This window comes from Selaginella moellendorffii, unplaced genomic scaffold (assembly GCF_000143415.4).
Source record: "Selaginella moellendorffii unplaced genomic scaffold, v1.0 SELMOscaffold_5, whole genome shotgun sequence".
NCBI lineage: Eukaryota > Viridiplantae > Streptophyta > Lycopodiopsida > Selaginellales > Selaginellaceae > Selaginella > Selaginella moellendorffii.
The window spans coordinates 3,924,407-3,944,924 of NW_003314266.1; the positions used below are offsets into that span (position 1 = coordinate 3,924,407).

Below are 20,518 nucleotides of genomic sequence, written 5' to 3' on the forward strand. Positions count from 1 at the left end.
GTGGTTTTCATACTTTTTGCCCCTCTCCTGATGATAGCAACTCAAGCAAAGGTTTTTTGTGCCTCTCCGGTTTCTTCTGGATTTGGCGTGGCCGTGCGTGGTTGACCGGACCAACCCGGGATGGTTTGACCGCCACCACCTTTTCTTCCATCTCCTCTCCACACTTATATTTTCTTTTGTTTGGAGAGTTTTACTTGGCAAGGATCCATCCCTCTTTGATGAAGTGATGAAGGGGATATTTCTTTTAGGCCAACACTCCAAGCTTTCCAGCTAGCCAAGAAGTGTATTGGTTGGGAGGGACACATCAACCGTAGGATAAAGATGCAAAGATTGGAGGCCTGAAAATTTCGACTTTTTCTATTAAGTTGATCTAATATATATATATAATTATTAGTTGAAATGCCGATTGGGTATAGGCAGGGCCAAATACGTATTTCTTGCGTGGATGATGTCAAGTTGGCAAGAAATAGCACATGAGATAACATGCACGAGAACACTAAGATAAAGGGTGGCGACGTGACTTCTTATCGGGTAAAATCCAACTAAAATCCCAGAGACAATGCCAGGTAGCACGTGAATAATCAAAATACATTATTATTGATTACAATTCTCAAATGTTTTATTAATATCAATGGCAAATCTTACTGCCCAAGGCAAGATTTCACTGCGTATAATGTTCGTCGCAAAGTGTGGGATTGAATACTAAAACCCCGGGGGCGTGTTTGTTTTTGTTTGGAGCGAGCTGACAAAGACGAGCATCCAAAAGATAGCGAAAGATTTGCCGCTAAGGTGTTGATGGATGGCTTTGCACCATCCACATGCCTGTGCTATTTTGTCCCGGGGCCTCTTTTTTTCATATGCATGGTCTCGAATGATTGAGAGAGCTCCTCCCTCTCTTTCAGTGTGTGAATCCAAAGCATCTTCCAGTACGCCATAGCCATGTAGCGGCAGCACTACGAGGCAAAAGCTCGGGGTCAAAATCCTCCAAAATCAAGCCCACCTCCACCACCTTGAAACAACACAAATCTCGCCACTGCCAAGCCGGGATGAGTGAATAAAAAGAAGTGTAACGAGCGCGATATAAAAGCTGGGAAAAGAGGGAATGGTGTGTGCGTACCTTTGGCGCAGTAGCGTCAGGAGAGAGGCAAGTAGGAGCAGCACGGCTCTCTGGATTGGAACCGAGAGCTTCTCTTTCTTTCTTTTCGAGGAAGTTATCCTTCTTTCTCGAGAAGAAAAGAAGGGAGAGCTTCTCATCTTCGTCCCGCCGATTGAGTCGTTCTTCCCCGCGTGAGCCACCACCTGACTGACTGCTTCGCGAGTTTTTATAAGGCCACCCCCGAATTTTTAATGCCGCGCCGATGGTACGCTTTCTCCCTTGTCTCAACCAATGCTCTTTCGGGTACGCCGGTCAATTGTCACACTGCAATGACAATCATGTGCTTCGCAAAGGCGATGGCGTCGTTGCGTGCTTGCTTGCTTTGCTTTGGCTCTGGTAGAAAAAGAAAAACTCGTCGTCGTAGCGGACTATAACTTTGGCCCCTCCTCCAGCTCATCTCGTGTCACGTCCTTCAAACAGTGTCGCCCAAGTTCCTTTCCTCCTGTTCCTGTGCCTCCTGTTCTTCTTTTTTCCTTCGTTTTCCTAGAAAAGCTTTTGTGCCGATCGATCCACTTCTTCCTGTTGCTGGCTGGCTGTGCTCACCATCTTTATTGCCGAAGAACTTGTCCATATCAGTCCCCAAGTCTCTGATGATTGCATTGAAAGTAAAACACCACACATCTCGATTCGAATGGAATGGCTCCCTCAAAACATTGATACCTGCAGTCAGTGTTACACCAAAGAAGTTGACTGTGAATATCAGGCCAGACCTCTTTGGTTAGTCACGGCGCAGGCTTTTCAGGGCCTTTAGTAGAGGCCTTGGGAGCGGAGCCTTTTTGCTGCTGCTGCTGCTGCTTACTCGTCGAAGGCAGTGGTCTTAGAATCGCCCAAGCACGATGTCTTTCGGATTGCGGACCTTGTTCCAGCTTTGATACATCCTTAAGCTGCATATCGGAGTCTCAGAAAAGCCAAAACGAAATGAAGGATGAGGAAGTACTATACCAGTTCGATGAGTCGATCGATGAGCTTCAATGCTTTGGGATCTGACCTGACTGGACCTTCGTCGTCCTTGACTGGTTTATTCGGGAGCTTGACAACAAACTGGATAAAAGAGTAGCTTAGCAGCGTTTTTCCAACGTAGAAAAGAAAAAAAAAAGCTTGCACCTTCAAGCGATGACCTCGCTGGATAAGTTTCGATGCCATGTCTGCTTTCATCTCAAGGTCTCTCTCCTCCTGAAAAGCTCATAGATGAAACGAAGAACCATGGAACGTGGAAAACTCACGATCTTAGAAGTCACTTGAAGCTCTTTCAGGTCACTCAGCCTTCGAGACTCCAACTGCATTGCAAATAAGTTAGCAAGCCAAGAGAAATGGAAGGAAGATCGCTACGTACATTCGTCTTCTTGCGTTCTTTCTCCCTGACTTTTTCCTTGTACTTCTCCTTCTTGTAGTCCATAAGTTTGCAGACAACCGGTTCCTTGGATGGATCAACCTGTTCGTGGAAAATTCTAGTTTCATGGAAGATCAAACAATGCAGTACCTCGACCAAGTCTAGTCCCTGCTTCTCAGCAAGGCCGAGCGCTTCCTCTCTCGTTACTACTTTGTGACCTGAGAGAAAACCACAGAATCGTGAAAAAAGTTCTTTAGTTCTTCCAGGAAACCCAAAACACATAAACTAAAAAAAAAATCGAATACCTTCTGAATCGACAAGGCGAATGAAGCGATCGGCGATGGCTCTGTTCATCCGGGGTCCCTTTGGAGCATTCGGCCGTGCGCGAGGATCGCCGATAATGTCATCGTCATCGTCTTTCTTCGTCTGCGCAAGGAAAAAATTCATTCTTGGGAGGAGAGGAGCGCGCTTGCTTACATTTCTAGCGTAGCTCCTGGAGAAGAGGAGATCGCCGCTCCAGCGCCATTGCAAGTCCTGATCGCTCCTCTCAATCGCACCGGCCGCTCGCCGCGCTGTACAAGAAGAAGCGCGAAGAACAAGACGACGCCATAGCGCCATAGCTAGGGTTTAAGTTAGGGTTCTTCCAAAATGTACAAGAGCCAGCTCCAAGAATTCGCGCAGAAATCGGGCTGGACGGTGCCGCAGTACGATTCCATCAAGCAAGGCCTGCCCCATCTTCCGCGATTCCAAGCTTCGGTCGAGGTGAATGGCGTCAAGTACGAGTCCGAGGATGGATTTCCCAATCTCAAGGCCGCCGAGCACAGCGCCGCCAAGAAGGCGCTGGATTCGCTTATTGGCGGCGCCAATGGCGCTTCCACCGATGCCTCTGGCTCCTCCATGGTACGATCGCGTAGCTTGCATTCTCTTTCTCTTCTCATGCTTCTTTCTTTTCTTCGTGCTTGTTCTTGGGTGTTCTAAAGACCGGGCTTTGCAAGAATGTGCTCCAAGAGTACGCGCAAAGGAATGGCTTCTCTCTTCCAATCTACCAAATTGAGATCACTGGGCCGAGCCACAATTCAGTGTTTGCAGCGACTGTGGAGATCGGTGGAGTTTTGTACAAGGGTGGTACTGCCAAGAGCAAGAAAGAGGCCGAGGTGAAAGCCGCAAGAACAGCGATTCTTGCGATCAAAGAACTTGCAGGTAAGGAATGCTTCTCTTTTCTTGTATCTCTCATCTCATCTCTCTCATTCTTTTCGTTTTCTCTCAGAGGCCGCTCCTTCAGACGATTACGTTCCACCACAGTCTGGAAAAAAGCGAGTGAGAGCTGCCAAGAACAAGATCGAGAAAGAATCACCACGACGCAAACCACGGGTGTGAGAGATCTCGAGGCAGCAAAGCTGGTAACTCAAACCTCTATTTTGTGTCTTTGTATTTGTAGCGATTACCTCAATGAAGCACTGGAACTATTCGTGTTTAGAGCGAGCACAAGGTCTGATGAGAATCTATTCCTTCGCATTTCTTCCTCACTTAGCAGCTCCTGGAGCTCTCTTGTTGCCGCAGTGAGTCGGGCCTCGTCCACAAACGGTAGCTTCACGACTCCTTTCCAGGCCTTCTTCGATCCGGTGTAGTCGACTTCGAAAGCTCCCGGGTAGAAATCAGCGATGGGAGAGGCTGGATCGAGCATTAGCTTCTGGTAGCAGGCCGGAAGAGCAGTGGAACTTTGCGGTGGTAGCACGGCCAGGAGCTGCTCCAGAGGCTTGAGTGGCTCACCGAGAGTGGGATGGAAGACAAAGCCAGAGATTCTTTCGGAGAAGTCCGAGGCAAACGGTGCGTAGTAGTAAGGGTAGTACCATCGCCAGGAGCTCACGCCGTGGTAGTAGTAGCGGAGGATCCATGCAAGGCCTTCCAGGTACTTGAGCACCACCTTGGCACTCTCGCTCTCGGCCACCTCGAGCTTGAGGGAGTAGTACCTCGTCTTCCATCCTGGCGAGCCGAGATCACTCCTGTCCATCTTGAGCTGGATGTTGAATTCGCGATCTTGGTTCCTGGTAAGTTGCGTCCTCACTTTCAGTTTTAGCAGCTCCAAGGTTCTGTGCTGCTCGTCGAGCTCGTGATTTTCAGGACTGGATGGCTGAGGTTCTTCACTTTGCTCGAGTTCCAAGTGATCTACGACAGTGTTATCCAGTTCCAGAGCTACGTCTTCACCGTTTTCTAGATCCCAGACCTCTTCCGGAACCTCCACGACGTGATCTTCTTGGTCTACTCGACTTGGAGCTCCAGCAAACTCTCGTCTTCTTCTGGTACGTCTCGGCCTTTTCCTCCTCTCTTTCTTCTTATACTTGTTCTTGAGGAAGCCTTCTTCGCTGGCAGCTATGGCGGAGAAGAAGTGTGCCACACTCGGTAAGTTCATTTCACCGTTTCTCGTGAGATAGTCACCCATTTGCGTGAACTCGGTTGTGTAGATGGTGATCATCGAGTCGATAGCCCCATCGTCAATCAGCAAAGTTGGAATGTGAGGGAGAAAATCGTTGCCGATCAAGCAGCACATAAACACAAAGTCGTCTATCACCCGCTCGTCATCGATCTCAAACGGTGGACACTCGGCCACTCTCATTCTCTGGACGAGGCATTCGCGTAGCAGCGAAAGATCGAGGAACTCAAATCCAGTAGCAACGTTTTCCTGCCGCTGGCTCGTCCACTCTCGAGATTCACGCAAGATGGAGAAGTTCTGCTCGTGAGTGGCGAGTGTCAGGAGGATCAAATCAGCGTCGGCTCCAAAAACACAGTGGCTGGTCTCCGGATCATACTCTCCAGAGTGGTTTTTCCTCTTCCCGCAAATGAAGCTCATGATCTTGTGCTCTCCCTCTCCAGGAACGCTCGAGTCGGAGAGTATCACTTGGAGGCCCTTCCACGAAGCGCTGGTGGCGAGACGAAGATTTACGTACTCTCGCAGAGCAGCGGAGAGATCGGCCATGAACTTCGTCCCGGGAGTGATCACATTCGAGTCTTCCAATCCAGATCCTCTCCCGGGAGGCGGGAGAGCTCTCCCCTCGGCGGCAAATCGCCCACGAAGTTTTTCCTCGGCAGCGGTAGCATCGGCGGCCTCTCTAGCGGCCACAAATCTCCGCGCGCGCTGCTGGTTCATCTTTGCGCGCGGAGCCACGCCATCCACGGCCAAGAACAAGAGCTTCCTGGGACGAACAAGCTCCACCACAGCGTCTATGTAAGCTCCAATCCCCTGGAATACCTCGTCTTGCGTGGTCGGCAATGGGCGGCCATCGCTGCCGCTGGGATGAAAGCACGAATGGACGATGGAATTCATGTCCAAGTAGAGATTGTCGTGGCACTGCCCGGAGCTCGCCCCCACTACCGCTGGAAACGCGCGACAAAGCCATCCAAAGAACGAAGGAATCCCCATAAACCCTAACTTTCAGTTAAATTCAAAATTGAAGGGCACAAAATAACCGGTATATTCTATGATCTATCTAAGAATCCATTTCATTTCTTCATTATTTGGTTTAGATTGTATATAGACTCATTTCTGTTCCCATTGTACGTGTTGTTTCCTTTTCATCCACGGTTTTTTAGTGGTTTTAGGTCTTTGGCTTGAATCTAGATGATAGCAATGTTGTGCAGAAGATAAGATGGTATCATCTTGACAGCAATGTTGTGCAGAAGATAAGATGTTATCACCTTGACATATAGTATTTTAAAATCTAAAATATATCTTTGGCCAAAGCGTAGCTGCAAATTCTGTGAAAGCTAAGAAAACATTCCGGTGGTCACTGTGCAGGAGAAGTGACACCAGCAGGTCTGTGTTTGCTCCACGTACTTGCCAAAGCAATTCTGCTCGTCCTCGATAAGCTTGCCACACTCTTTGCGATTCTCGTCAATCAGCTTCGAAAACATAGTCTTTGCATTTAGGAGACGTGCATACTTTGTATCATTGATCAATGCGCACATTTTTTGGTCCAACCACAACCATTGCACAATGTAACGCTAGCCCGGGGTTGCATACAAGTTTCAGCGATTTTCAACAGAAAGACACAAGCATTTGGACGGTGGCCCAGGCAATCGCCTGCTTTTTCAACCATCATAAAGAGGACCCCGTCAGACGGATGTTGTTGAGTTTCATCTTCATTTCGGAGTGCAGCGCCTCAACCTGGGCACCCAGGGTATGCATCACGTCCACGAGATGTCCCAGGTTCATCGAAGCCAGCTTCTGCCCCATGCTCTCGAAGTCTTCCTTGATGCGACCAGGTACTTGCCGACGAGTCAAACTCGTCTTTTTCTTCGCATCGAACAAGAAATCCTTGCCCGTAGAGGGTTACTTATCTCGCAGACCGGCTAAAGCTGCCGAGCAAGTTTCCAGGAGACCTTGACGCCGTATTATCCGGGGCGAATCTAGATGCGATTCTTGTCCATGGCGGCAATCTAATTCCTTAAAAGAAAGGAACGCAAACAATTGCCTTGATCTCTTTCCCGATAGGCTTGCAACATCGGCATGATTTTTTAACATGTACCCTTTGCGTTTACGAGACGTGCATACTCCCTTGTTGGGTTCTTTTGTCTCAAGCAAGCAGAACGTCACCCATTCTTCATCTGTGCAAGGAAGAAAAAATAAGAAAATTCATTAGTGTGCTTGCCACCTTGAGAAGGTATTTGACTGATCGGTCCTCCCAATCCGTAGAAGAAGAATGGATCTAGAACAAGGTGACACTTTGACATATGCAACACATTCTATAGAACATTCTGACGTCTCGGGGCGACGGTAGTTAATGTGCAGAAAGCTGGACAATGCCGCAGTACGACTTTTCCATGGAAGGCCTGCCGCATCTCCCTCGGTTCCAAGCTTCTGTCGAGGTGAATGGCCTCAAATACGACTCGGAGGATGGTTTTCCAGACCTCAAGGCCGCCAAGCACAGCGCCGCCAACAAGGCCCTGGATGCGCTCAATGGGCCTACTTCAGCCGATGGCTCCCTGATACGATCGCTTGAATCTCACGGTTTTCGTCTTCCTGAGCGGGTAAAGACCGGGCTTTGCAAGAGTGAGCTCCAAGAGCACGCATCAAGTGGAGATCAAAGGACCGAGTCACAAGTCAGAGTTTGAAGCAACTGTGGAGATCGGTATTTTTTTCTACAAGGGTGGTACTGCCAAGAACAAGAAAGATGCCGAGGCGAAAGCCGCACGAACAGCGGCCCTGCAGGTAAGGCAGGCTTCTCTTTTTCTCTTTTATTCCATCTCTTCATCTCATTTTATTCTTTTCCTTTCTTCCACCACAGTCTGGGAAGAAACGAGTGAGAGCTGCAGTCTGGGAAGAAACGAGTGGGAGCTGCAAAGAACAAGATCGGGAAAGGTTTCATCACAGCCTGGGAAGGAACGAGTGAGAGCTGCAAAGAACAAGGATCCCAATCTTCTCAAACCAAAAGCAAGAAAAAGAGCCAACGATTAATTGCACAGCACGCTGGTACAAATCGTGCTTGAGCTCCTGGAGAGCGAGAGCGAGCCAAGAGAGAGAATAGACAATCAAGAGAGAAGCTATGGGAGATGTAACAACTAGAACTATTGGTGTTACAAGGTCTGATGAGAATCTTTGCATTTCTTCTTCACTTCTAAGCTGCTCTTCACTCGAAAGCACGATGTGACAATGGAACTTGTCCAATTTCGTGGCGATGCCCGCTTTCAAACTTGAAAGAGAAGCTATATTGCCATAACCCTAACTTTAAAACATAATATTCGTGGTTTAGGGCTTTTCAATTAAAAGAGTGAAGGAGGGAAGGCTATGGCGGCTTAGGGTACCGGGGAGCGAGCGCGATGTACATCAAACAGGTATGATCGAGTCTTCGCGTGGCCGCTGCTGGAAAATGCGCTCGATTTTCAGGTGATTATCGAAGGTTTCAAGAGCTACAAAGAACAGGTCGCGACTGAGCCTTTTAGTCCTAAGCACAACTGTGTTGGTACGCATTCTTCCTGTAGAAATCTCCGTTATTTTGCCCTCCTTTTCTTGCGGAGTGATCTGTTTATGTTCTTTACAGTTGGCGCCAATGGCTCTGGAAAAACAAATTTTTTCCACGGTGAGTGTTCTTCTTATGAGAAATTCTTTTTTCATGCTTGTGTGTTCTTTCTTTCTTCCAGCAATTCGATTCGTTCTTAGCGACCTGTTTCACAACCTGCGAGCTGAAGACAGACAAGCACTTCTCCATGTAAGATTGCTTCCGAGTGTGTTGCTGGGCGGTCTTCTCATGTGTTTTATGTCTACAGGAAGGTGCCGGACATCAAGTGCTATCCGCATTTGTGGAGATCGTCTTTGACAACAGCGACAATCGCATACCGGTAAAGTACATTTTCTCCTGTTTGGGTGTTTCTTTAATTTGTCTTTCAAGGTCGACAAAGAAGAAGTTCGCCTCAGGCGGACAATCGGTATGAAGAAAGACGAGTATTTTCTGGACAAGAAGCATATCACGTAAGTACGAAGACGAAAGATTAATACCAGCTGACATTGATGCAGGAAGACTGAAGTGATGAACCTTCTGGAAAGTGCCGGATTTTCCAGATCAAATCCCTACTACGTTGTGCAGCAGGGCAAAGTGAGTTCCTTCTTTTAGTTCTTGGCATGCCATTCTAACGGCGTTTAACTATGTCGCAGATTGCGTCCCTGACCCTCATGAAAGACAGTGAGCGTCTTGATCTTCTTAAAGAAATCGGTGGTACACGGGTGTATGAGGAGCGCAGGAAGGAGAGTCTGAAGATTATGCAGGACACCGGTGAGCTCCAAGTCGATGTCTGAGATTGTCTGTCTTACTTAATGTGTCGTACAGAGAATCGGAGGAAACAGATCATTGACGTTGTGCAGTATATTGAAGAGAGGCTCAAGGAGTTGGATGAAGAGAAGGAGGAGCTGAAGAAGTATCAGCAGCTAGATAAGCAGAGGAGGTCTCTAGAGTATACGATTTTTGAAAAGGAGCTTCTTGACGCGAGGCAAAAGCTGGAAGAGGTAACGAAATTTCCTTCTAAAATAGATAACTGATCATTTGAACACAGATTGAAGAAGCTCGCGCTAGAGTGTCCGAAAAGTCGTCGAACATGCACAATGCTGTTGTGGAGTCGCACGAACGTTTGAAAGGAATTGAGAAGGAGCTCAAAACTTTGGCTAAAGGACAGCAAGGTTTGCTCAAGGAGAAGGAATCCGCTGAGAAGCAGAAAACTGAAGCTATGAAGGCTTTAGCCAAGTTTGAGCTGGACGTTCGAGATGTAGAAGACCGAATCAAGTCTGAAGCAAGAACAAAGGTGTTGTATACTTTTATTCCCACCAACGGCAAATTTAAGTCGCTTTACTTGAATTTTATGTTCAGGAAGAGGTAACAAAGGAGCTCCAATCGCTTGAAAAGGAGATTAAAAAAACGGAGAATGAGTTTGAGCAAGTGAAGCCCGTGTATGATCGACAAGTAGCAGAAGAAGACGAAATTACCAAAGGGTAACGCATGATAATTGTTTTCTTTTGATCTTCATAATTTTGCCTGTTTCTCAGAATTATAGAGCGCGAGAAACGGCTGAGCGTTCTTTATCAGAAGCAGGGTCGAGCTACGCAGTTTGGAAGCAAACGAGAACGAGACAAATGGCTCCAGAAAGAAGCTTCAGACTTGGAGAAGGTGGTGGAAACGACTTCTGCACAGGTTTGCTATTCATTTCTTTGTTCTTACCTCGTTTGCTCCCGCTTTAGATTGTAAAACTGGAGGAGGAAATCCGTCATATGAACGAGGAGCTCGAAGCGCACACAAAGAGTATCCAAGATCGGTCTCGGGAATTAGCTGACGAAGAAGCTCTTGTGGCGAAATGCATGGATGACATTGCTGCCCTGAAGGTCCAACGAGATGAACACCAGGAAACTAGAAAGTGAATAATCACTAATACTGATACCAGCGCGACTAATCACATGATTCTTTGTGCCAGAAAACTTTGGAAGACAGAGAGTATCCTCAGCAATGAAGTTGATAAACTGAAGTTTGACATTGTCAAGGCAGAGAAGGCTTTAGATCATTCTGCTCCTGGGGTAAGCAAGACAATTCTAGTTTGTCATATCAGTTTTTGTTTTTCAGGACATTCGTCGAGGATTGAACTCTGTGAGACGAATCTGTAGAGATCATAATATTTCAGGCGTGCATGGTCCACTTTTTGAGCTTCTTGACTGCGATGACAAGTTTTTTACGGCTGTCGAAGTGACTGCCGGAAACAGGCGAGTGAAATTTTTTCCTTTTTACCATTCTCATCTGAAAATCAACTTGGCTGCAGTTTGTACCATGTCGTTGTTGATACTGACGATATCTCTACGAGGATAATTCGTTATCTGAGTGCTGAAAAGGGTGGACGGGTCACGTTTATTCCACTAAATCGTGTGCGAGCTCCTAGAGTAACTTACCCGACGAGTTCCGATGTCGTTCCTCTCCTCAAGAAGTTGAGGTTTGACCCGAAATTTAGTGAAGCATTCGGACAGGTGTGGTCTGTAGTTGTTTTATCTCTACATCACATTTGCTTTTCAGGTATTTGGAAGGACTATAATTTGCCGTGACCTCGATGTCGCCACAAATTTTGCTCGTTCGGCCGATCTAGATTGCATCACTATGGAAGGTAAGCACGTTGTTGTTGTTGTTGTTGTTGTTGCGTGATACAGTTTAACCATCGTAAATTTCCAGGCGACCAAGTCAGTAAAAAGGGTGGTATGACCGGTGGTTTCTATGACCACAGACGGTCCAAGCTCAAGTACATGACAATTGTGAAAGAGAATGCAAGAGCCATTCACTTGAAAGAGCAGGAGCTGGAAAAAGTTCGGAACTCTTTCCAAGATATCCTTTTCTAAACTCTTTTTACACATTTAGACTTGGTTCTTTTTTCTTAACTGGTGCACACATATAGATCAGAAGATCAACCAAGTGGTTACAGAACTGCAGAAACTGGAACCAACGCGCGCGCACCATAAATCGTTGGCCGAGCAGCTAAAGAGTGATATCTCTAATTTGAAAAAGCAGGAGACCTCTCTAGTTCACGCCATTGAAAAAAAGGTGCTTGGCATTTTTAGTTTAAGTTCTGCATCATGCTAAATGAATACATGGTTGCAGAAAAAGTCACTTGCAGTTGCTCATCAGCATATCGAGCAAGTTCGATCAAGCATTTTGACGAAACGGACAGAAATGGGTACAGATCTCATTGACCAGCTTACACCAGACGAGAAGACGGAACTTTCTCGTTTGAACCCGGAGATCTCGGATTTAAAAGATATGCTAGTGCGGTATAGAGCTGCTAGAATGGAGGTAATGTACTTTTTCGTCATTCATGTTTGTGCGTTGTTATAACCGATGGGACCTACAGACGGAAACCCGTATGAGCGAGCTCGAGACTTTACTTTCTACAAATCTTGTAAGGAGGCAGCAGGAGTTGGAGGCTCAGTTTTCAGCAATAGATCCAGATTCGATGCTCGCCGATTTAGAACAAAAGAAGCAAGCATCGGTAGATGCAAGCACCGCAGTAGAAGAAGCTACTCGTAATCTCAAAGGTAAGTCAAGTCTATGTCTTTATCATGTGCTGCATTACATTCTTTTACAGTAATTACGGATAATATTGAGAAGCATGCCAAACAAGTCAGGGATCTCAAAAATGCGAAAGATGAGCTAAAGGTTCTGCCTCTTGTTCATAACTGGATCTGGATCTGAATCTTGACCTTTATGATCAGGCTTTGGAGGACAATTACGAGCGGACTCTTCAAGACGAGGCAAAGGACCTTGAGCAGTTGCTGAATCGCAAAAACCTTCTTCAAGTTAAGCGCGAGGACTTGACGAAAAAGATCCGAGACTTGGGCTCCTTACCGTCTGATGCTTTTGAGAAGTAATGAATCATGGAGCAATGCCGTTTACTAACAGCTCCTTGGCAGGTACCAGCGCAAAAGTTTGAAGGAGCTACATAAGATGTTTCACAAATGCAACGAGGAGCTGAAAAAGTTTAGCCACGTCAACAAGAAAGCTTTGGATCAGTATGTTAATTTCACCGAGCAAAGGGAGGAACTACATAAACGCCAGGCTGAGCTTGACAATGGCGACGAGGTACTCAACCGTTTCAATCAAAGACATAGTCATGCAACCTCCGCCTTATGCAGAAAATTCGTGAGCTCATTTCGGTTCTGGACCAACGTAAGGACGAGGCTATTGAACGGACTTTCAAAGGGGTGGCGAAGAATTTCAGGGAGGCATTTGCGGAGCTTGTCCAAGGTGGGCATGGCTCTCTTGTGATGATGAAGAAGAGAAAGGTGAGTACGTAGTGTTGTTATATCCGCGCTTGACAGTGTATTATTGTTCTTGACAGGCTGACGAGGCTGAGGACGAGGACGCAGATAATGATGAAGACGGAAACCGGGAAGCAGGAAGCGAGGGAAGGGTGGAGAAGTACGTCGGTGTCAAAGTGAAGGTACGTGTGCTTTTGTTTGTGGCTTTGCGTGTAACGTGTCTCCGTGCAGGTTTCCTTCACCGGACAAGGGGAGACGCAATCGATGAAACAGCTTTCCGGTGGCCAGAAGACTGTTGTGGCGCTAGCACTCATCTTTGCTATACAGCGCTGTGATCCTGGACCTTTTTATCTGTTTGACGAAATCGACGCAGCTCTGGATCCACAGTACCGAACTGCCGTTGGAAGTAAGTTTTGAGTTTTGTTTCTTGGCTAGCCGGACCAACTATTCTTCCATTTCATTCCAGACATGATCAAGCGTCAGGCCGATACTGCGAATACTCAATTTATCACGACGACTTTCCGGTCCGAGCTTGTCAAGGTTGCGGACAGGATCTATGGTGTGACGCACAAGAACAGAGTGAGCCGAGTGGACGTTATCAGCAAAGACGACGCTCTGCAGTTTATCGAGCAGGATCAAACCCACCACAACGAGTGACTTTTCGGGACTTGGGAAAGAGTTTGGTCCCTCTCTTTCTTTTCCTTTCCTCTCTTACTCGCGTATACGCTTTGTGCAGCTGACTGACTCTTAACAGCGCTTCGTTTTGTAAATTTTCACAAGCTCTACTAAATACGATCTTTGGATGTTTTTGTCAGTTGTACACCCTTTCTTCTTGGCAAACTCCGAGCCAGAAAGTTTCTCGACTGAGGTATCAGATTGATTGAGTCGCATTATTCCATAAACTAGTGCGTCTAATGGACTCGTTTGTGAAAAAAGAGCCGATTTTTCTGTCCACATGAGTCTGTTCCTTCCAGGTTTCCAGTACAAGGCGCCCTCTTCGTTGCACTCCCAGTTTCATCGCTCCAATGTCAAGGTAAAACACAAAGCTTTCATTGCGAGGGACTTAAATGTTTTCCGCACAGATGTGTATCAATTCGATCGGAGTGCTCAGGCCTCGAGCTGCTCGGCCAATTCCAAATCTTTTAGCGGATGATTTCAGGCATCCTCTGGACCAGCAGGTGCTCAATTTCTGCAAGTCATTGTCTCTAGCCAGTGAATTTTTTTATGCAGAACACGGCAATCTTGCGGGTCATTCCAGGACTTCCTGAGATTGGAAAGCTTATTCTAGGTGGACTTTAACGCTTGTCGATTTGATTTTTTATTAAGAGTTTTTATTCTGTCAAGCAGGGCCTGTGGCAGAGCAAGTGATGCTCTTAGAGAACATAGCTAGTTCTGTCAAAGTTAACGACAAACAGGTACCAATCCTTCTGAAGTTCTTTTAGTCTTTTCTAATGACTTCTGTTCCAGCTGCCTCATCTTCATGACTTAATCACAGAGGCTTCTACCATACTCGGGTTGGAATCGCCTCCAGATTTGTATGTTCGGCAGAATCCCGTTCCAAATGCCTACACTTTGGCCATCGCCGGAAAAAAGCCATTCATTGTGTTGCATACAAGCATCATAGAGCTTCTCAAGCCAGCTGAGCTTCAGGTCAGTAGTTTTTCGTTTTGGTTGTGTACGTCTCTCAAGTGTTAAACTACAGGCAGTGATTGCTCACGAACTTGGTCACCTGAAATGCGATCATGGCATATGGCTAACGTTTGCAAACATTCTTGCAATGGGAGCCTACTCCCTGCCCGGTAATTATCTAAAACTTTTTCCAGTCCAAAGCTTACAGTTTCGATTGACGATCAAGCAGGATTGGGAACTGTTATTGCTCGCAATCTCGAAGAGCAGATATTTAGATGGGTGAGAGCTGCCGAACTAACTTGTGATCGAGCAGCTCTTCTCGTGGTTCGTGATCCCGACGTAAGTAGTAAAAACTCTCTTCATTTCTCCGTGCTGATGGTTGTCTGAGAACTTTCAGGTGGTGATCTCTTTGCTAATGAAACTCTCAGGTGGATGCCCATCACTTGCAAACCAGCTAAACGTCCAAGAGTTTCTGAAACAAGCTCGTTCGTACGACGAGGCTTCCGCCAGTCCTCTAGGATGGTATCTCAGGCGAGTGATATATCCTCGGATCATTGCCTATCGCTCTCTCACACTTTCTCAACAGGAACGCTCAAACGAGGCAGCTCTCGCATCCATTGCCAGTCTTGAGAGCTCGGGAGATCGATCAATGGGGTCGAAGCACCCAATACAAAGCATTAGTGGCTCGTAAGTTCTAGCAAATTCTTACACAATTTCCAGGACACAGAGCTGTACATACGATAGAATGAATAGAATAAATAAGCGAACTATATCCATAGCGGTTCTTAGTTGAAGTCTTCTGGAACAACAGGATACGAAGCGCAAGTAGCAATGCCTGAAAGCAAGAAAAACTTTTCACTAGGAAAAAGAGTGATGATGAATGTGAGCACGTACCACACATGTTCTTGCCCATTTCCATGTAAAAGTATCCATCCAGCCCAAAGGACTCGCCCCACGAGTTTTTGATGATCCAGTATGGAACTGGTGCGTCTCTGTTGTATCCAACTGCGAGGACAGCATGGTTCACAGTCTGCGAATTTTTTCGATCAGCTGTTTAGTCTCTCACACAAAGGAGAAAAGAAAGTAAAGGAAAGAACTTACGTCTGGACCGGTGCCACAAACGTTGCTCGTGTAAACACCCGACTTGTAGAAGCGGAAGTCTTTCAGGACCTCGTATGCAATGCTAACGGGCCTGTTGAACGCGACCGCATGGATAAGCTCGTCCTCCGCGCCCTGTTTTCGCGAAAGAAAAAGAAACCATTCGTTAGCAACGAAGCATCGTTGTTGCCTGTGGAAATCGTACCTCGGTGATGTTCACCACGTCGTAAACCTTGGCTCCAATCGAATTCTGGTTGTACATGCATTTGCCATCGTGTGCGGTGTAGGGGTAAGAGTCCTCGGTGTCCAATCCACCGTTGTACCTGATGTACTCGAAGGCTTGCGATGGAAGTCCTCCGCTGCAGCCAAAGTTGTTATATCCTCCAGCGCAATCCACTAGCTGCTGCTCCGACAGAACAACCATTTTCCCTGTGGCTTGAGCGTGAGCAGACTCTAGAGCACCCGTTGTGCTTCACGAACAAGGACGAGAACCTGTGAGATCCAAAAACTCCAACTTGTGAATAGAAACTACACTACCTGAAAGTCCAGCATGATCCGCAGTGTTGCTGGTTTTTGACAGGACTAACGATCTTATCATCACGCCAGTCTTTCTGTGAAGAATCATAGCTTAGATAGACGATGAAGAACAAGATAAACACTTGGTTTTTCTTGCTACCTTCGATGGCGGAGTAAGGAACGCTCGGACAGAGTTCGTAGCGGTCGCGGAACAGTTTTGCGAGCTGAAAAGGTTGTGCTTTTTAAATTCCTCCCATGACATGTCGGCAAACTCTGCAAATCCACAAGAGTCCAAGCCAAGAATGAGTACAAACAGCGCTCGAATCTTTTTCCTTTTCCTGACTTACGGTTCACAGCAAGCGTGTAAGGCAGTTCCTTCCGGTTGGTCTCTTCAATCAGCTCCAAATTGCGAGAAAACGTAACAAATCGTTCCCGGAGCTCCACAAGCGATCCATACACCCTCTTGTGCCTGCGCTCTTGATAAATACCGCACAGATCGAGCAAAGAATAGCCCATACCTGGTAGCGAATTCGTGGAATCGAGCGACCTTGTGACCCTCTCCGAGCAGCTCCGTGAATCGCGCAGGAGAGATCCCGTCGATTACCATGGAGATGGCGCTGCTATCGTCGAGGAATCGCGCCGTGGAGAGAGAAATGGCCGCCATGGCCAGAGCCATTGCCAGCGCCATCGCTAGCTGAGCCATAGCAAAGAGTCAAAAATATCGGCTACTCACCCTAGCGCACTGAATCTATATAGAGATTCCATCCCACGTCCCCGGAGATTCCGGAATAATTCCTGGCGCCAAAATAATTAACTGATGCTCTGCTTTTAGGGTTCTAGCGTGCCTATCATCAAGATATATAGTTTCCTTCTTTTGTTACAATCTTTCTTTCTAGGCAGGTAAAAGCATTATCAAGTTCCACCTTTCAGGAAGCGCTTTATACTATCGGCGATAGTCCAGTTTCTTCGTTTAAGATTTGATGTTCTGTTCCAGCTTCGGACAATGGAACCGATTAAGATTTGGCTTCGCTTCACTACATCGTGGCATGGATTGGTTGGGTTTGCTTCCTGTAGAACACATACGGTTTTCGTAAAACACTCTGCCATAAATGCGACGTGGGAAAACCAATATGAGATTAGATTTTTGTTGTTCTTCGAAATCGAAACTTCTGGAATACATGGCACAGACTCAGGTGTTTTCTTTTCTTTTTTCTTTCTTTTTGAAAGAGTTCTTCAATGACAAGATGGATCTGATTTCTCATTCAACAATTTAACAGTTGATTGCTCGAACGTTGGTCTGCTTAAAAGCCTAAAGCTGGAGGTCGGATAATCGCCATAGCAACGCCACGGGGGACCTGGTGGCGAAGTTCTGGATATTGAGATCTATCACAAGAAAAACAGCACCTTGAATGGATTGCCCACCGTAAGTAAAGCACTGATAGATTACCGGCATAGAGGATCAGATTTAGAATGCTGATGGTTATTCTCCCGGATTTGCTCGTGGATGCGGTACCTGGGTTCTTAATGCTGGCGAATTATCGCAGAGTGGAGCCACTGTCTCCTACCTGGATCATATTGAACTTGGACGAATGACTCGAGGAATGGAAGAGCATGGGAAGAAGTAAGCTTCTCTTACTCTATATATTTATCCTTCGAATCTAAGCCGCATTGATACAGGTTCTTCCTGTTCTTGTTGTCTATTATGGCTTTGAAGAAGCGATGGTTGTCAAATGTGAAGAAAACAGAGAGAAGGTTAGAAATAAAAACTCGTCCAGGATTTCTAGCTACGAAAAAAAAAAAGGATTACCTCTTGTTTTATCTGCTACTCGAAACAGATATTCACGTGGCCAAGGAGACGTGGCGGCAGGTAGCAAAAGCGACGAGGGAACTAGGGGACAAGCAGGATTTCGAGATTCGAGAAGGGGATGTCACCCAATGGTTTCCAGAGGCAAGGGGACCATGCACAGGAGCAGCTTGGCGGAAGATCGGGTGTTGGGGACGCTCAGGATGGGGCACCCGAGTTAGGTGGGACGCGGTAGGCGCTGAAGTTGGGACTACAGTGTGGGAGGCCCTTGGACGGCCGAGATGGGAGGTATGGCGGGCTTCCGGGGTACAGGCACTCTGGGAGGCTCGGAACCGCAACCACTTCGAAGGGCAGTGCGCTCGGATTTCAGCGATCATGGCGAATTGGTGGAGGCTCACACTGGCTGCTATCCGCTTGAGGGATATGCTGCTCCAGGAGCATGGGAAAAACAGGGAGGCACTCACAGCTTGGTGACGACTATGGACTCTGTGCTACGGAACTGAACACGAGGGGGAGGTCAAGTGGAAATGGAGACCTTCGGACACGGTAACAAAGGAGGCTCGACGTGGCGATCTGGCACTGGATGCACTGCGGAGGCGACGACCACAGCAGCCACGATTGGAGGGCAACAATCACTGTTAGGTGGAGAATTGCAGGACAGCGTAGTTGAGTGAGCAGCGCTAAGAGATTCTTGTTTTTTGTATCAGTCCCTAATGGACTTGGAGAAATGTACATACACGTTGCATCGAAACAGATATTCTAAGAATATCTAGTATATCCATCGTCTTGTGCTTGAAACAAATCCACCACCCAGAATCCAGCGAAAATGTAATGGAAGCTCTCGAGTTTTACAAGGAGCTACTTCTTACTCGTGTTGATGGATTTGCTAATGCCCGTGATGTGCTACCAGCTAATCTTCATACCGCTAACGTTTGATGTAAGAACCATTGTTTCTTGGGGTTCTTGTTCGGCCTCCCAATCCCGAAAGTATTGAACCAATAGTATCGCTATGAGCTCACATGAGAATCGCTTTTGTTCCGTCACAGGCATTATCAAATCCATCAACACGAAATCTACTGTGAAGGTATATCTGTGCCCCATACTTTCTTTCAACCTTTTTGCAAAATCTCATTTAAGGATAACTGTTTCCTTGGGCTAGGGTATGGGTCCGGTTGGAGGCTATATCAATATTTCGGAGAAGAAGCAAAAGCGGCACTGGGATGGTATGATCGGCAAGGTGAGGAACAAAATTACAGGTACTCTGGATCATCCCATCTGGTCCCAGCTGCCTTTGGAACTCCAGCTCCACATTCTAAACTTCTTGCCACTCCCGGCACTTTGCCGTGGAAAGAGCGTCTGCAAGGCTTGGAAGTCCGCAATCCAGGGCTTGGGATATAGCAAAGCTCACAGGTTTTGCAATGGGCAGTGGTATATCATGAACGGTGATAACGCTGTTGGTCTCTGTGATGGAAATTCAAGGCCTCTTTCATGGAAGATGATCCAGTTACCTTACGAGATACACACAGAAAGTATCTGTGTGTCTTCGGCCGGGCTTGTTCTTGCATACTTTCCCTTGGACAGGCCACAAAATATAATGGTTTGGAACCCCTTAGATTTAAGTTCCTTGGTGAAGCTGCCTCCACCACCTGGTTCTAAGCCAACCATAGTTTTCGTGGCAATCCAATCTTCAGTTGGTAGTGACCACAGGCCTTGGTTTTCCGTGGTTTGTGTTCGGGGAGTGAAGCCAAGGGATACAGGCGCACGCCATCTAGTTCTACAGGTTTATGATTCGAGATCTCAGAAATGGGTCTCATCTCGTCGAGTATTCACAGGGAGGGATGAGATTGCCCAGACTTGCTTTAAGGAAAACACCGATTGCATGCTTCTACGGGATGACAAGCTCTACTTTATCACGATCACAAGGGACAACAGAAGATCGCTCAAGTGTGTTAACGTGTGGGATTCAGAGTGCAAGATGGCGACTTTGGCAACCTGGACGAGTCTTCCCATGGACTTGCATCAAGAAACATACGACCCCCCATGCCTGTACAATAACACCTCACTTGTTTACTGTGCTGGTAAGCTTCTTCTTTTCTTTTTTCTCTATTTATGCATGGTTTTTTAAACTGGGTTTCAGGAAAGCTGGTGCTCGCAAACTTTATCCTGGATGCACAAACCCTTGGTTTTGTCTATCTGGACGAAGCATCCAGACAATGGCGACCCTTAGCAACAATGCCAAGAGAGATTATGCCGGCAGAGCTTAGAAATCTTGGGCTGCGAGCAAGCAATATCCATCAGTGGAGTTTGGTAGTAGCGGGAGGTGAGGCAGAGATCACCTTGTTTCTAAGTCACTTCGAGGGATTGTGTTGGGGTTGCATTTACAATGACGAGACCGGTGTCTGGCAATCTGTCTTTGGCCAAAGGTTTGAGGGTAGCATGTTGTATCCTTTTAAGCCATCATTAGTCTCCATTTAGATAGTGTGGTTATTGTGACTTGGTGTGAATATAACAATTTGATTTATATTTCAAGTTCCTTGATCTCTAAGTCTCCTCTTGGCGATCAAATAGCACAGAATAAATCCAAGTTGTTCTTACTGAGAATTTGCAAAATGCTCTTTGAAGATGAATTAACTTCATCTTTAATTTTATAAAATTAGCAAATAAAGCAATCGCCGCCATGGCAGACGCTAGAGTAAAAACTATCGCTTTCTCACC

General features: G+C 46.7%; 7 protein-coding genes across 8 annotated transcripts; 4 read left to right on the forward strand and 3 right to left on the reverse strand.

The window, feature by feature from the left end:
• Positions 1–591: 591 nt before the first annotated feature.
• Positions 592–3,151, reverse strand: LOC112344601 (translation initiation factor IF-3-like). The gene is made up of 10 exons (XM_024669661.1): positions 2,964–3,151; positions 2,792–2,912; positions 2,637–2,704; positions 2,490–2,588; positions 2,380–2,433; positions 2,261–2,329; positions 2,099–2,197; positions 1,867–2,040; positions 1,118–1,816; positions 592–1,033 (listed from the first exon to the last, which is right to left on the reverse strand). The coding sequence occupies exons 1-8, from the start codon at positions 3,102–3,104 to the stop codon at positions 1,879–1,881; spliced, it is 813 nt and encodes a 270-aa protein (XP_024525429.1). The 5' UTR covers positions 3,105–3,151; the 3' UTR covers positions 592–1,033; positions 1,118–1,816; positions 1,867–1,878.
• On the forward strand, positions 3,108–3,962 carry LOC112344602 (double-stranded RNA-binding protein 8-like). The gene is made up of 3 exons (XM_024669662.1): positions 3,108–3,386; positions 3,467–3,686; positions 3,754–3,962. The coding sequence occupies exons 1-3, from the start codon at positions 3,135–3,137 to the stop codon at positions 3,861–3,863; spliced, it is 582 nt and encodes a 193-aa protein (XP_024525430.1). The 5' UTR covers positions 3,108–3,134; the 3' UTR covers positions 3,864–3,962.
• On the reverse strand, positions 3,874–5,962 carry LOC112344600 (5'-3' exoribonuclease 2-like). Its single transcript, XM_024669660.1, has one exon. It carries the CDS (start codon positions 5,902–5,904, stop codon positions 3,928–3,930), a length of 1,977 nt encoding a protein of 658 aa, XP_024525428.1. The 5' UTR covers positions 5,905–5,962; the 3' UTR covers positions 3,874–3,927.
• A 2,285-nt stretch (positions 5,963–8,247) lies between these two features.
• Positions 8,248–13,570, forward strand: LOC112344574 (structural maintenance of chromosomes protein 3-like). The gene is made up of 28 exons (XM_024669535.1): positions 8,248–8,315; positions 8,368–8,443; positions 8,522–8,560; positions 8,622–8,689; positions 8,748–8,819; positions 8,870–8,949; positions 8,995–9,073; positions 9,133–9,250; positions 9,305–9,480; positions 9,528–9,773; positions 9,839–9,960; positions 10,015–10,159; positions 10,207–10,379; positions 10,437–10,536; positions 10,583–10,719; positions 10,776–10,977; positions 11,024–11,111; positions 11,177–11,326; positions 11,391–11,542; positions 11,600–11,791; positions 11,850–12,033; positions 12,084–12,154; positions 12,211–12,362; positions 12,409–12,577; positions 12,631–12,780; positions 12,837–12,938; positions 12,988–13,162; positions 13,223–13,570. Exons 1-28 carry the CDS (start codon positions 8,301–8,303, stop codon positions 13,411–13,413), a joined length of 3,624 nt encoding a protein of 1,207 aa, XP_024525303.1. The 5' UTR covers positions 8,248–8,300; the 3' UTR covers positions 13,414–13,570.
• A 1-nt stretch (position 13,571) lies between these two features.
• Positions 13,572–15,159, forward strand: LOC112344575 (protease HtpX homolog). 2 transcript variants are annotated; one of them, XM_024669539.1, is made up of 10 exons: positions 13,572–13,624; positions 13,731–13,789; positions 13,839–13,934; positions 13,987–14,044; positions 14,104–14,171; positions 14,224–14,406; positions 14,459–14,555; positions 14,615–14,724; positions 14,783–14,916; positions 14,972–15,159. In XM_024669539.1, the coding sequence occupies exons 3-10, from the start codon at positions 13,839–13,841 to the stop codon at positions 15,081–15,083; spliced, it is 858 nt and encodes a 285-aa protein (XP_024525307.1). In that variant the 5' UTR covers positions 13,572–13,624; positions 13,731–13,789; the 3' UTR covers positions 15,084–15,159. The 2 variants fall into 2 exon arrangements, with proteins under 2 accessions (XP_024525307.1, XP_024525306.1); XM_024669538.1 differs by having other exon boundaries at positions 13,580–13,624; positions 13,693–13,789.
• On the reverse strand, positions 15,067–16,730 carry LOC9633657 (oryzain gamma chain). Its single transcript, XM_024669537.1, has 8 exons — positions 16,518–16,730; positions 16,347–16,468; positions 16,160–16,272; positions 16,021–16,094; positions 15,689–15,953; positions 15,487–15,618; positions 15,280–15,415; positions 15,067–15,220 (listed from the first exon to the last, which is right to left on the reverse strand). The coding sequence occupies exons 1-8, from the start codon at positions 16,700–16,702 to the stop codon at positions 15,171–15,173; spliced, it is 1,077 nt and encodes a 358-aa protein (XP_024525305.1). The 5' UTR covers positions 16,703–16,730; the 3' UTR covers positions 15,067–15,170.
• Positions 16,731–18,634: 1,904 nt separating this feature from the next.
• On the forward strand, positions 18,635–20,331 carry LOC9633658 (F-box/kelch-repeat protein At5g15710). The gene is made up of 3 exons (XM_024670096.1): positions 18,635–18,733; positions 18,963–19,881; positions 19,941–20,331. Exons 1-3 carry the CDS (start codon positions 18,635–18,637, stop codon positions 20,276–20,278), a joined length of 1,356 nt encoding a protein of 451 aa, XP_024525864.1. The 3' UTR covers positions 20,279–20,331.
• The last annotated feature ends 187 nt before the right edge of the window (positions 20,332–20,518 follow it).